Below are 15,352 nucleotides of genomic sequence, written 5' to 3'. Positions count from 1 at the left end.
CCAAGGCCAGGCTGGATGAGATTTGGAGCACCCTGGGACAGTGGAAAGTGTCCCTGCCCATGGGGACTGGGTGATCTTTAATGTGCCTTCCCACCCAAACCATTCCATGATTTTACAATTCTATCATTATTTTGGTTTTTTCCCCCCTCTGAAAAAAAACTAAAGACACTTTTCTCTTTATCTCTGCTCACTTCCAGGCCTGAGGGCTCAGCTTTTTCCCTTTTGTCACATTGTGTTTATGTACAACGTTTTTTTTTATCTCAAATATGACCCACAACATTGTTTTCTCTAAACCTTTCTCAGTTGTGTGTTCATGTTTTCATATCTGTTGTCCAAATTCAGAACAGACTGGTTTCCCAAACAGAAAGGATTTAGTTTTCTAGTAGAATAATTAATAATTGAGGAAGGAATTCCTTAATAATAATTAATAATTGAGGAAGGAAATCTTCCCTGTGAGGGTGGTGAGGCCCTGGCACAGGGTGCCCAGAGAAAATGTGAATTCCTGATCGCTGAAGTGTCCAAGGCCAGGCTGGATGAGTTTGGAGCACCCTGGGACGGTGGAAAGTGTCCCTGCCCATGGGGACTGGGTGATCTTTAATGTTCCTTCCAACCCAAACGATTTCATAATTCCATGATTTTATGATTCTATCATTATTTTGATGGAAAAAATTGAGACTTTTCTCTTTATCTCTGCTCGCTTCAGGCCTGTAGGGGTTCAGCAGAACCCTGAGGGAATAAATAGATTTCACTGTAAGCAGATTGGGAAACTCTGGCTGAAGTCAGGAAAGAAAGAATTTTGACAAACACCTTGTTAACACTTAGGTTCTCATTTGTTGTAAAATGCTGAATTAAACCCTTCCAAATTTCCTCTTCCACTGAGCAAGTGTTTAGCTGTGTTTTCTTTTTAAGGCAATTAAGCCCTGCTCTAAACTGCCTGTGACCTTTAAACAAGCTGCTTAATGGTGCTGGTGCCATGGTTATTTTCTATAAACTTGCAATTTTTAGTTTCTACAAAGCACAGCTCTTTTTTCAGCCTTATTTCATCTCTGTTTCCTAAAGGGCCTTTGCTCATTGTAGGTACTAATAAGTAGAGAGAGATAAGGAGATTTGAACATCAGGAATTGCTATCAGATCATCTAAGCCAAATTCTCTGCTAATCCAGGCCAATATTTTAATTAGTGTTTGACTAAATTACACTTTTTGTGTGTTTCAATGGGAGAGAGAGCTGAATTCAGGAATTAAAGGTGGTGCTGGTGGGCACTGCCTGTTCTTTTGGTACAGTTTAATCATTGTAAAGCAGTTTTTTTCCACAATGCTGGGATCCCCCTGCAGAAAAACTAACACAAATCACTTTATTTCCATTTAACTGAGCTGTGTGTGTAGGAAGAAGAGCCAGGAGTGACCATCAGCTGCTTTTTCTGGAGCCTGGAACCACTTCAGTCCTTCTGTACATCTCATTTCCAGGTTTCCTTGGGCTGCTTTTCCCTTATCAGTGTTAACTGGAGTCTTGCAGGATAACTCTTCTTCTCTCTATCCAATTCCACATCTTTTAGTGCTTTTGGATGGGAGGGTTAAAAACCAGGGAAAGCTGATTGGCATCTCTTGCATAATCCAAATTTTGGTGTGTTAGGAGCTGAGTGGGGCCATTAAGTCAAAAAAGTTCCATCTAAAGTTCCACTGTTGATCTGCCTTTAGTGTATATTTAATTTTGTACATTTTTTTATTGATGTTTTGCTTCCTTTTGGTCACTTATGCTGTTCTGGGCTGGTTTATCCAGCACACAAAGGTTTTAATCTCATATTTTTTATTCTGGAATATAATCTTGGGTGCTGCTTTGTTGCCAGGACCTAAATCATCTTTCTGAAAGCCAAACTGCAGAAAGGAAAAATATTTGGATTGGTTTTTAGCATAATATTTCTATTTGTTGCCATCTAAACCAACCTTCGACTTCCATGAACATGAATATAATAAATGGTTGAATATTCAATTTTATTTTTTTAAGATGTCTTTGAGAGTTGTATTTTGGCCTTAATATTTTTGGTGAGCAATGAACTGGCAAGACAAAAACAGAGCTGAGTGGAAAGTTTAAATTCCCATTCTTTGTGTTTCAGAGCAAACTTTTCCTGGATGTCTTGGAATTTTTTTTTTATGGCACTTTTCACTTCTTTTCTGGCTGCTTTTTCATCTCTCAGTTTCTCAGTATGACAAATGTTTAAAATGTGATAAATTGCTCCTGCTGCTTGCTCTGGTGGGATTTTTGGTCTACTCTCAGGGTAGTTGTAGCTTCCTTGGGGCAACTTGGGAGGATTCAAGTGCCTTTGGGATGGGCAAATTTGGGGAATAATCCCCACCTGTAAAAGGAAGAGGAGAGGAATTCACATTTCCATTTTTTTCCACATGGTCTGTGCTGAGCTCCTCCACTTGGGTGATCTCTGCCACCTCCTCTGGGGAGAAGGAAATTGGGTTTTTCCTTAATTTTTGGGGTGGGTTTATGATGTGTGATGGTCAAACTTCCCCAACGATTCCCAGATGGATACTGGGAAGGAAGAGGATGGACAGTGAGGAGATTAAAAATTAATTTTCAAAGTCTGGCTGTCCCATGGATATTCCAGTTTTTTCTGAGCCTGGCGGCCAGCAAAGGAATACTCTGGTGATGGATGTTCTTTCAGTAGGGTGCCTTTGGAATGGGGAAATTTGGGGAATAATACCAAAGGAAGAGGAGAGGAATTCACATTTCCACTTCTGCCTGAGTTTCCCATGCGGTCTCTGCTGAGCTCCTCCACTTGGGTGAGCTCTGCCACTTCCTCTGGGGAGAAGGAAATTGAGGTTTTTCCATCATTTTTGGGGTGGTTTTATGATGTGTGATGGCCAAACTTTGCCAGCTATTCCCAGATGGATACTGGGAAGGAAGAAGATGGACAGTGTAGTGTGGCAAGTGAGGAGATTTAAAACTTAATATACAAAGCTCGGCTGTCCCATGGATATTCCAAGTTTTTCTGGGCTTGGAGGCCAGTAAAGGAATACTCTGGTGATGGATGTTCTTTCAGCAGAGTTAATATTTACTGGTACTGAGGGAGCAGCCCTTGGCTGGGCTGCCTACTCGCTGTATCTTTGCTTTTAATTTTTAATGTTTGGCTGACAGGTTTGTTCTGAACCCAGATCCTGAAGTGCAAGAAAATGTCTTATTTCACTGACAGCACCCTCAGTTAGCAGGGAATGGGTTTTTAAATTTTATTTTAAACCTCTGCATGCCAAACATGCTCTTTCCAGTTTCTTACAACATCAGCACTGAGAGTTTGGAAGCTGCAGAGGGATGCCATCATTTATTTATTAGGAACTGGAAATCTCTGTTAAATAGAAAACCAACTGGGAGGGATGCACAGGGAGAGTGTTGCTTTTAGGCACTGATTTGTCTTTCCTGGTGGGTTTTGTCTGTGTTTGGGTTTTGTCCATGTTTATTTTTAGGATGGAAAAGAAAATTAGGGAATTTCAGTGCCCATGGGATGTCAGCTGGTTGTTATTTCAGATATTCAAATGGTGTAGCCACGGGACATAGCCCTTGTGCAGACTGAAGGATGAGGTCTCCCAAGCTTTTTCAGTCATGAGTTTAAACAAATTAAATTAAAGCCATTTTCTCCCCATTTGCTGAATTTGGAATAATGGGGGTTTTTTTTGGTGTTTCTGTAATGGAAAGAATAGCAGCCATCAAACAGCATTGTCACTATCTTCTTCTAACACTTTTCTACTTAATAATCCTCTTATTTGGGGATAAACCGTGCTTTGATTTTTATTTAAGAACTGTGTTTTCACTAACTTGTTTTGTACATACACTTAATATTTGAAGGCTGCACATTAAATCTGAATCATTTGGATGTCAGACCCTTCTATATAATTTATTTGGGAATAGAAATAAAGAAATATTAAAATATTACTTCAAGATTTTCTGCTTTAGAAGAGTTTTAAGGTTAGAATAATCCTGGGTCTCACACATTCCCTAATCCAAGAGGAAAATTATTGTATTTGTGGGGTTCCCAGATGAAGGGAGGAATTGTGAAGGTGTTCACAGGGGTCCCAGGTTGAGGGAAGGGACAAGGATCTGACTCCATGTTTCAGAAGGCTGATTTATTATTTTATGATATATATTACATTAAAACTATACTAAAAGAACAGAAGAAAGGATTTCATCAGAAGGCTGGCTAAGAATAGAAAAAGAAAGAATGATAACGAAGGTTTGTGGCTTGGCTCTCTGTCTGATCCAGCTGACTGTGATTGGCCATTAATTACAAACAACCACATGAGACCAATCCCAGATGCACCTGTTGCATTCCACAGCAGCAGATAATCATTGTTTACATTTTGTTCCTGAGGCCTCTCAGCTTCTCAGGAGCAAAAATCCTAAGGAAAGGGTTTTCCATAAGATGTCTCCAACAAGGAATGATGAATCTGACTCCATGCTCTCAGAAGGATAATTTGTTATTTTATGATACTATATTATATTAAAGTATACTAAACTAAACTATTCTAAAGAATACAGAAAAGATACAGACAGAAAGCTAAAAAGATAATAATGAAAACTTGTGACTCCTTCCAGAGTCCTGACACAGCCTGACTGTGATTGGTCATTAATTAAAACAATTCCCATGAAACCAATGCACAATCACCTGTGGATAAACAATCTCCAATCACATTCCAAAGCAGCAAAACACAGGAAAAGTAAATCAGATAATATTGTTTTCCTTTTTCTCTGAAGCTTCTCAGCTTCCCAGGAGCAGAATCTGGGCAAAGGGATTTTTCCAGAAAATATAATTGTCACAGAAAATTGCAAAACTGAACGAATTGATGGCGAGGGTTGAATGAATGGATGTCTAAATTATGTCCCCTGTTTTCCCCCAGGTGTCGGCAGTGGATTCCCTGGAGGGTCCCCTCCTGCAGGTGGAGGGGCTGAGTGACCTGAGGCTGGAGCTGCACAGCAAGAAGATGAACCTGCACCTGGTGCTGATCGACGAGCTGCACCGGCACCTCTACATCCGCTCCACCAACCGCGTGGGGCAGCGCGGCCGCGACAGAGCGCGCCTCGGGTGCGACAGCCCGGCCCTCCCCAACACCCCCGACACCCCAAACTGCATCTCTGCCATGGGTCTGGGTTTGGAAAGCCAGGTGTCTGCTGAGGGAGCCAGGAGCCTCCCCTGAAATGGAAACTCTAAACCCCCTCCCTCCAAATTGTTATAATTCTGAAGTTAAGAGGCTCTCAGGCAAAGATATGGGAGCAGGAATAACAGTTCTTTAATAGGAAAATTAAAATACAAATATAATAGTAGAAAAAGAACCTGACAGAGTCAGAAATTACCTGACACCCTGTGGGTCAGGGTGTTGGTGGAAATCTGTCTTGGTTTGAAAAGCCAGGTGTCTGCTGAGGAAGGCAGGACCCTCCTCTAAAACGGAGAATGTAAACCTAAACCCCCTCCCTCTGAATTATTATAATTTTTGAAATTAAGAGGCTCTCAGGCAAACATACGGGAATAGGAATAAGTTTTTTATTAGGGAAAAACAAATTAAAAGAAAATATAAAAATATGGATGCAGTAGTACAAGACAACACTGCCAGAGTCAGAATAGGAGCTGACACCCTGTGGGTCAGGGTGGTGGCACAGTCCCATTCCATGGTGGCTCAGCCCTCCTGTATCAAATTCAGAGGGAATCCCCATTGAGGAGAGAGGATGATAAGGAGGATTCCATGGATATCAGAAGGCTAATTAATTATTTTATTATTTTATATTATATTACATTACATGTAAACTGAATCTGCCAAGCACTCAACTCTGCACACACTGCACAGAATCTTGTGACTGTCACCCAGCCGTCCTGACACACACACACACACACCTGGCCCTGATAGGCCAAGGAAACAAAACACCATCACTGTGGGTAAATAATCTCCATATTGCATTCTACTTTGGCACAAACACAGGCACAGCAAATGACATAAGAATGTTCTTGGGAAGAATTGTGCCTTGCTTTTATCTGTGAAGAGAAATGTGGTGACACCCCTGCAGTGCCAGCTGTGGCTCTGCTGCAGCAGGGATCCTGCACAAGGGGGGAGTTTTCCTCTGCAGCTCCAGGGCTGCTGCAGATGGGCCTGGGCTCCCTCTGGCCATGCAGGGCAGCAGAAAGCTGCTCCTCTGGCAGTGCAGGGGGCAAAGGCTGCTGTGCTGTGCCAGGCTCAGATTGGATCCAGGTAGGAATGCTTGGCTCCTCCCCTGGGCGGAGCATCTCCCCATGGGATGCTGGGATTGGATCAGCCCTGCAGGGACACTCAGTGGCCATGGACAGCAGAGATCTCCTGGAGGGAGGGTTGGCTGTGGGAGAGATAAAGAAACAACTGCCCCATGGACAGAGAGAACTGCCCCACCTCTGACAGGTGGCAAATAGAACACACACCCCCATTTCCAACCCAAGACACATGCAAATCCCTCAGCTCTGTGGCTCTGGAGAGCAGAAAATTCAGATTTGTTGATGCACCTCCAAGCCTGTTTACATTCTTTCACTTTTCTCAGCGCTTCTCTTTTTTGGTTGGGGTTTTGCTGCTTCCGACAGCTCCTCTGTGCATTCTCTCCCTTTCCTGATCTTATCCCTCTCCTACAAATGTCATGCTCATGAGGCTCCGGTCGGGGAAAAGCTGCTCATTTTTTAGGAAATATCCACAATTTAAAAGCCTCCCAACCAATGTGATGAGATGGAGGCCACAATACTTCAGTGTCTGAGCTGAAATGTGTTGGTTTCAATGTCTTCCAAGGTGTTTTAAAGGTGTTGGAACTTCTTACCTGTTTGGTGCCTGTTGTCAGTGAAAATTTAGTAAATATAGGCTATTTTCCCCTGAATTTCCTACTTCTGAGTTGTTTCAGGGAAGGAAGAAAGTGGCTGGAAAAGAGAGAGGCAGTTTTGAGAGATCATTTTTGCACAGTAGGAGAGGTGGGAAACCAAAGGGGAGCCAGCACTTGATAGAGATACAAAGAAAAGATAAATCAACATTTTATTATGAGAATGAATAAAAATCTGCATGCCAAAAATACAAGGCAAGATAGCCAGTTGCATTAAATGAATTAATGAAAGAAATGATTGGTTGAAATTGAAATTTCTAGGAAGGAGGGTTGCTACCAAGTCATCAGTCTCTTCCTTATTCATCTTAATTAAAAACAGCCACAAAGCTTTGGTGCACCCAGACTGGGGGACTGCTAATTAACTGTATTTTGTGGTTGCTACAGGCACTTTTCTCTTACTCTGGATTCTCTTTTTTTCACTTTCCCTGATGCACATTTTGAATATTTGATAACACCAGCTCTTGAAGCAAGGGTGCCTTGTTGCTTTGCGTGGTTCCTCTGCAGGATACCAAGCCTAACCTTTGTTTTTTCACATTTCCATGAGCATTTTCACCTCTAAGTAATCATCCTGAGCTCCATTGTAGGAGCCTTCCATATTTCTTTCTCCTAAAAATGATTTCTTGCCTGTGTCCCCCTGCCATGTCCAGCAGCTGGGACACTGTGGCACTTTTTTGTCAATTAATACAATGTGAATTTTTTAAATGTTTCAATTTTTGAATAAGGAGGTTCATTTGGGAAGGGATGTACATGGTGGGCTCAAAACAGGAATGTGAAGGACAGGAAAAAAGGGTGGAGGTTTCTGGAGGGAATAAAGAAGTTTGGAGGATTAGAAGTTGACAGAAGGCCTGGAAATGGGAACATCTGTTAGGCTTAATCTGTTTCTTAGGCTTAAAATGTAAGGAATATGTGGATATTTGTTGTAAATAAATATTATAAATAATAATCAACTGTTTGCTTTAATTCTTTCCCCTCCCACAGGTCCCTTGTGAAAGACTCCTCTCCTGTGCCTCTGATGGATGTCACCAATTTATCCACACCTCGGAAATTCCTTGAGACTTCCCAGTTCAGTACTCCTGGAAGCTCCAGCAGTGAGTATTTAAGTATTTATGTTCATTTGTAGATTTTCAGCTGTTTTTGCTGGAGCAGGAGGAGACAAATCATCCCCTCATGGCTCAGGGGAGACGAAAACCTTTGAGGTGATTTTGTCACAGAACGAGTGGGTGCTGTGTCCAGGGGCAAAACTTGGCTTTTTTTCCTCATGGAAAATCATCTTTTCCCTCTCCAGCTTCTTAAACACACTCAGTTTCCTGTGCCTGTTCTCACCTTGATGGTGTTCTTGATCTCTTGAGCAGCATAGATTTGCAGTGGGTTCATTCTTGTGTGCTTTCCTCAGCATTATTTACTGCAGGCAGCCAGGTTTGTGGAGATATTACTGAAGTTTTTTATTGTGTGGGAGCCAAAAGGTCAAATCTGTTCCTTGCGGGAGCTTTGTAACTTTGACTAAAGGTCTGGCTGTACACAGGAATAATCTGGGGCTGATCTTTTATTCCTGTTACTGAAACAAACAGCAAGGAAAACTCTTTTTCACTGGGGGCTTTTGTCTGAGCTTTTGGAAGGGCTGCAGAGAGGGGAAATTAATCTTTGTATTGTTTCAGGAGATTAATAAGTGGGGTTGTCCTTGATGAATAATACAGAAGTGACCTCCAGTCTCTTCCCCTTTTCAAACCTGACTGTTTCAGTATTCCTCAAATGCAGAGAATATTTCCTTCTCTTTTCAGCCTTATTAATTCTTTTGTCCTTTTGTTTCTAGTTTTGTCACACTTGCCTCTCAGATTGTTCTGTCTGATTATTCTTATCTTCTGCTCCTGGAGGGGTTTTGTTCATCAGCTCTGCTCCTGCCAGGCTGGTTCTTGGAGCCTGGGGCTGTTTTTCTGTGTCCTGCAGGTTTGGGAGGAGTCACAAACTTCCAGAGCTGGAAACTGCACAAAATATGGAAGAGAAAATGAAAATATATGAAAATTGAAAGTATGAAAACTCTGAGGGAGAAACTCAAGAATTCCTGTTCTTCTCTGTGATCAGTGGGAAGTTCAGTTCAGTTTTCTTGCAAAAGATCACAGGATTTTGAGGAACTGAGGAAATAAACCACAAAAACCTGAATCCCAGCCTCACTGGAAATAGGATTGTTTGGGTTGGAAGGGATCTAAAAGACCATTTAGTTCCAACCCCTTTAAATGTTAAAATACTCATTTTTCAGTGATATTGATAGTGTCTGCTACTTTCTCCCATTAAAATATTGCTCTTCTGTGTAGTAATAAAACCCAAAAGGTCTGAAATTATGGAGCTGATGGGGATCTCTCACCTCACAGCTGGGGAACAGAGCAGGAGATGCCCCTCCTGATCTTTTTATTTAGCAGATCCCTTCTTGCTCTTCTCACCCAGTGCACCAGAAAATCTTTTCCTTGGCTCCTCCTTGTGCTCTGCGTCACTCACCGAAGTGCTGGGCAAGTGTCCCTTAGCCTGGCAAAGATGTGGATTTTAACAGAAAACATTTGATCTGCATAAAACATGCATATGGTTCTGCTTCAAGTGCACAATGTACTTATGTAGATTTTTTTCCCCCCTGTAATTTTATTTAAAAGTAGCCTTTTCCAGGACTGCACAACTAGCAGAGAATTTCAAACTTATGCCTATGCATAACAAAAGCTGTTTCTGCCTGTAGTCACTTAAGTTCTTTGGCTTTTTTATTGATGAAACAAAGTGTCTGTGCATATTAATGGGTGCCATTCTAAAGCACTGACTCATTCATCCCATCCCAGCAAAGATGCCAAAATTTGGAGTCCTTCCTGCTCTCCCTTCCCAGAGGAGATGTTACCTTGTGCTGTAGAATCTTTATAAGGAAATTAAAGCTGTTCCTGCTGCACGTAAAACAAACAAATCCTTTGGAAATGCTCACCTGAGGATTGGAGATGTGGCAGCTCACCAGTAACACTTTCCCTTCATGCCAGTTCACAGAAATGAATTTATAATTCTCTGCTTGAACTTTCTGTACTCTGAAGGGTATTTAGGAAGGTTCCTGCTTTGCCAGGCTCTTCCTGGAACTCTAAAAGGTGCTCACAAACCCAAGGGTGCCTTTTCCTGGGAAATATGGGACAATAATTCTTAGAAATCCAGCAGAAGATGAGCTGATAGTGACAATAAATACTGTTGAATTGCTAATTAATTGCTATTTATTTATTTATATTTATTTATAATGGTTTTTGGAGCAAAGAGAGTTTGTATGGGCAGGCAATGTGGTGGTTCTAAGGCCAGGTCTAGGAACTGCTCCTGGTTCTCTTTATTCAAGAACCAGAGACTTCTCCACATGTGGAGACCTCCAGAGCTGCTCCTGCAGAATCTCTGCAGGAACCAGAGCTTGGAATATCCAATTTTCAAGGTGAATCTAAAAAATGCCATTGTGCCACTTTGTTGTCACAGGTGCCTCTACTCCAAACGTGCTCAAAAGATTTCTTCTCTTCTTATGGCCTGGGTAAATTGCCTTTATCATTTTTTTCTTAGAATTGAATGATCTGGGGAAGTGTTTGAGGAAAGAAAGGGAAAATCAAGGAGATTTTAGATCCATGTGGTGAAAGCCAGGACAGTAACACATAATTGCTCTTTTTTGTGTAATTTCATGAGTTGTTCCTGTGTGTGGTCCCAGCATCAAATAACTGGCTGAAGTCAATTTATTTTTTATTTGGAGACTTAATTTTGATGCTTGTATAGATTATGAGGATTTTGAAGTGGGTTTTCTTCTGGATTTGGTAGTGATGCAGAGCAGAAAATTCCCAAAATCTTCCAAGGACCCATTTCTTCAAGAACTGCCCATTTGTAGCTCCATGAACGTGTCAGAACAAGGATTCAGCACCAGGAATTAGCAGGTGATGTTCCTTCAAATCTGAAATTATGCCTTTGGGCCACCAGGAACTCGTGTGCTTTTCTCTGGAAGGGCTGAAGGTACAAAGGATATCACCAGGAGGTGACATTTTGTGCCTCTGTGCCAGTTCATTGTCACAGGTGCCTCCACTCCAATCGTGCTCAATAAATCTTCCAAAGATTTCTTCTCTTCTTATGGCCTGGGTAAATTGCCTTTATCATTTTTTTCTTAGAATTGAATGATCTGGGGAAGTGTCTGAGGAAAGAAAGGGAAAATCAAGGAGATTTTAGATCCATGTGGTGAAAGCCAGGACAGTAACACATAATTGCTCATTCTGTGTAATTTCATGAGTTGGTCCTGTGTGTGGCCCCAACATCAAATACCTGGCTACAGTCCACTTATTTTTTTATTTGGAGACTTAATTTTGATGCTTGTATAGATGCTTGGGTTTTCTTCTGAGTTTGGTAGTGATGCAGAGCAGAAAATTCCCAAAATCTTCCAAGGACCCATTTCTACAGGAACTGCCCATTTGTAGCTCCATGAACGTGCCAGAACAAGGATTCAGCACCAGGAATTAGCAGGTGATGTTCCTTCAAATCTGAAATTGTGCCTTTGGGCCACCAGGAACTCGTGTGCTTTTCTCTGGAAGGGCTGAAGGTACAAAGGATATCACCAGCAGGACATAAATCATGGAAAATAGTACATTACATTTTACAAGAGTCCCATAAAAGCTCATGGATAATGAAACCTTCATAATGAGGAGCAGCAAATTTTGTCTGTTCACTGGAATGAAAAACAAGACCCAAGAGCCTTTTTTTCAGCTGCTTTGCTTAAATGAGCTCCCAAAGTTGGCTTTTTAGGGATCAGACAGGAGCTGTTAAAGAGCTCTTTGCAGCAGGGTGGTTCCTTGGGAAATGGCAGTGCTGAGCAAATGAATCCCAGGTGGAACAGAGGTTTTTGTAGGGCATCATCAGAGCTGGCATCAGTAAATTCTGTAACTCTGGTCATTGTTCAGCTATTAGGGCTTTAACCCACAGCTCAACTTTTGCCTGCTTGAACACAGAGTTGAGCATTTTCAGATGAAAAATGGTTTGGTGATGAAAAATTTGTGAAAGTGGCTGGAATTTTATTAGAGAATGTGGCAATACCATCATTCCTTCAAGCTGTTGTCTTATAAGGCTTTTGATGAGATGCATTTAAATGTTCTGCTTCACAAGAGGTTTGTTAGGACAAGAGGAGCAGCCCAGTCGGAGTGGGTTCAGGAAAGGCAAGGATTTTCTCCTGGGAAGCTGAGGAACCTCAGAGAAAAGGAAAACAATATTATCTCATTTGCTTCTGCTGTGTTTTGCTGCTTGGAATGTGGTTGGAGATTGTTTATCCAGCAGGTGATTGTTTCATTGGTTTCATGTGAGTTATTTTCACTCTTTGGCCAGTCAGTGCCAAGCTGTGTCAGGACTCTGGAGAGTCACAAGTTTTCATTATTATCTTTGTAGCCTTCTGTCTGTATCCCTTCTGCATTCTTTAGTATAGTTTAGTATAGCATTCTTTATATAATATAGTATCATAAAATAATAAATTATCCTTCTGAGAACATGGAGTCAAATTCATCATTCCTTCCTTCACTGGGACATTTCCCAGCAAATCCAATAAGAAGGGGACAGGAGGAGCTTGTTCCTGGGCCAGAGCTTTGTGATCAAACAGCCCCTTAATGACATTAAATGGCAGAGGAGGATGTTTGAAGTGTAAAAGACAGGAGAAAAGGACAGCACAGTTACCCAGGGTTGGGATCTTGTCAGATCTCACAGATGAATGGGCCCCCAAAGCTGCCCAGGGCTGCTGTTTAATGGGACAATGTGCAGGGAACACACTGAACAGTGTATTTTCAGTGTTCCCACTGTTTTATCAAACCCCCAGATCTGACAGAGCCTCCAGAGCCGTGTGCAGCTCCCAGATATCGAATTGCTCACTTTGCTCTTGTTTGTGAGAGATGTAAATCAATGTCCTGACTATTTGAGGATGCTGGAAATTGGTTTGCTCTTTGGAAAATAGAAGAGTTTGTCTCAGTGTGCTGGCAGAGTTCTCAGCAAGATTGCTGCTTTTACTCCTCCTAAATGCTGTCCTCACATTTGGCTACAGCTCCATTTCCTCCCCCTTGGGTGTTCATTGTGTGATATTAAGAATAATTTACAAGCTGCTTACAGAGGGGGTGCAGCCTCATGACAAGACCTGTCCTCTGAGGGGATGGGGAGTATCTGCATTGAACTCAGAGAAACAAAAAAATAATAGTCTAAACCTTTCTTTCCGTAGCATTTCCAGTGTTTTTTCACAGCTCTGGTTCCAAAGAGCTCATTTTCTGTGTCTGTGCCTCAGTTCTGCTGTGGGTTTTGGAGAATAACAAATAACAATAACAGAGTGGGCAGAGACCAGGCCTGCAGCCACAAAGTCCTCGGCAGCTCTGTGGGGTGGAAGGTCTGAGATGGAGCTGAGCTTTGAGCAGGAGCACTTCTGCATCCAGTTGTTAAATTCCAATTGGTGCCTTTATTTTATCTTTGCTTTTTTTCATGTTTGTTTTTTTCTTTAATTGCTGAATTCTGGGTGTTTCTAGTTGCTTGTCCTCTAACTTGTTCACATTTAATTGCAAGAGGAGTGTGTGAGAGAGAAAAAAAACTAGTTTTTGATCTTCCTGGTGTTCATTGGCAGAGGATCAAGGAATAGTTTGGAGTTGGAAGGGTCTTTTTAAAGGTCATCCAGTCCAACCCTCCTGCCATGGGCAAAGACACCTTCCCAGGCTGCTCCAGCCCCAGTGCCCAACCTTGGCCATTGCAGGGATCAGGGGCAGCCCCAGCTGCTCTGGGAATCCCTTCCCAAAATCCCACCCCAGGCTCCCTCTCCAGGGAATTCCCTCCATTCCCAGCTCTCCCAGCCTGGCATTGGATCCATCCCCACCCCGACTCCTCTCTAGGAAGGCATTTTGGGCTCTGGGGGCTTCACTGGCAATCTCAGCACTCCAGGAAGGGTCTCCCTTCCCTTTGCCATCCCCAACTTCCATAAAAACCCCTGGGGATGGAATCTGAGTGTCCCAAATCCCAGAATGGTTTGGGTGGGAAGGGCCCTTCAAGCCCATCCCATTCCAATGCCACCATCCCAGGCTGCTCCAGCCTGGCCTTGGGCACTGCAGGGATCAGGGGCAGCCCCAGCTGCTGTGGCAATGCCAGCCCAGGCAGGAATTCCTCATTGCCAAGATGCCACCCATGGCTGCCCTCTGGCAGTGGGAGCCATTCCCTGTGTGCTGTCCCTGCAGGCCTTGTCCCCAGTCCCTCTGCAGCTCTGCTGGAGCCCCTGCAGGCCCTGCAATGTGCTGGGAGCTCTCCCTGGAGCCTTCCCTGCTCCAGGGGAACATTCCCAGCCCTCCCAGCCTGGCTCCAGAGCAGGATCCGTCCTCTCCTCACTCTCACCTGCTGCTCTGGGTTCAGATGTGAGACCATGTGAGCCATGAGCTTGGTTTGAGGCAGAGGTGCAGAGTTTGGGATCACACTGCAGGAAGAAAAGCAGCCTCTTGATTGATTGAGCCCGAGGTTGGTGTAAACTGGCACCCATTTATTTTATTATTTATAAATTGGCACCATGCTTGTGCCATTGTTTTCTTGATCTTGCTCTCCCTTAGCCCTGGTGCTGCCCCTCTGGTCAGAGCCCAGCTCCAGGCACCATTCCTCACTCCTGCCATGTTCCTTCCACCCTTCTGCTGGATCTTTTGACATTTCTTCAGCTTCCTGGAAAAGTTTCAAAGTAAAAAAAAAAAAATCTGGTGAGGAGTTGAAACCATGGGAGTCATCTGTCACCCAGCAGCCTTTTCAGAGCTCAGCCGCAGTCAGATGAAACAGCTTTTGGGTTTTCATTTTGATCCAAGGATCTGGAGTGGTGGATGGCACAGAGTGGCTGTAGATCTTCCAAGATGTTTTTAATTCAGCTTGCCTTGAAGACACGTACTTCACAGAAGTGTTTAAATATATTTATTAAATGTTTCACCCAGTCTTTAACAGAGGCATGCTTTTGTTGTTGCTGGGTGTTATCTGTAAATTAAGAAATGTTGCTTAATGAACCTACTTAAAACAAGCAGAGTCTCTCTTGCTTCCCCATCCCCTGTCTCTTAGCAACAGGATTTCTCCCTTTGCAATCCCTGGTACTTCAGGACCATATCTGCAATATCCTCTCTCATTCTTCTCACTTTATCCTTCCAGAAGCCTTGCTGGAAGATTTGAGGAACTTCATCAACCCCTTGACAGACGTAATAAAGCAGAAAAAGATAAAATCAAACAATCAGTCACTTGGGCAGTGTAAACTTTGCTGAATTCATCAGCAGTCTCTTAAGCTTGATAGTGTTTGTAATGAAAATTCCTTTCCTGTGAAGAAAACAGCAAGGAAAACCAGCTGGGGAGGAAACTGAGGGGGTTTTAGCTCCTTGAAACACATTCAGGGATTTGTAGGGATGTTGTACCCTCTCATTTATGAATATCTTTGATTGCACCAGACTTCCTCTATTTCCTAGATTGGAATTCACACCA

The 15,352-nt window shown here is 42.8% G+C and overlaps 1 protein-coding gene across 2 annotated transcripts in view; it reads left to right on the top strand.

Moving 5' to 3' along the window:
* EXOC4 (exocyst complex component 4) overlaps window positions 1-15,352 on the top strand; it is a 314,456-nt gene that overhangs the window by 42,245 nt on the left and 256,859 nt on the right. For both annotated transcript variants that reach the window (XM_059473330.1, XM_059473329.1), the window contains exons 4-5: window positions 4,894-5,078; window positions 7,856-7,965. In XM_059473330.1, the coding sequence (XP_059329313.1) occupies window positions 4,894-5,078; window positions 7,856-7,965 (295 nt within the window). The remainder of the gene's footprint in view (window positions 1-4,893; window positions 5,079-7,855; window positions 7,966-15,352) is intronic.

Source organism: Ammospiza nelsoni, chromosome 5 (genome assembly GCF_027579445.1).
Source record: "Ammospiza nelsoni isolate bAmmNel1 chromosome 5, bAmmNel1.pri, whole genome shotgun sequence".
NCBI classification, from domain to species: Eukaryota; Metazoa; Chordata; class Aves; order Passeriformes; family Passerellidae; genus Ammospiza; species Ammospiza nelsoni.
The sequence above is the reverse complement of the archived record's forward strand: the minus strand, read 5'-3'. Positions and strand labels throughout refer to the sequence as shown.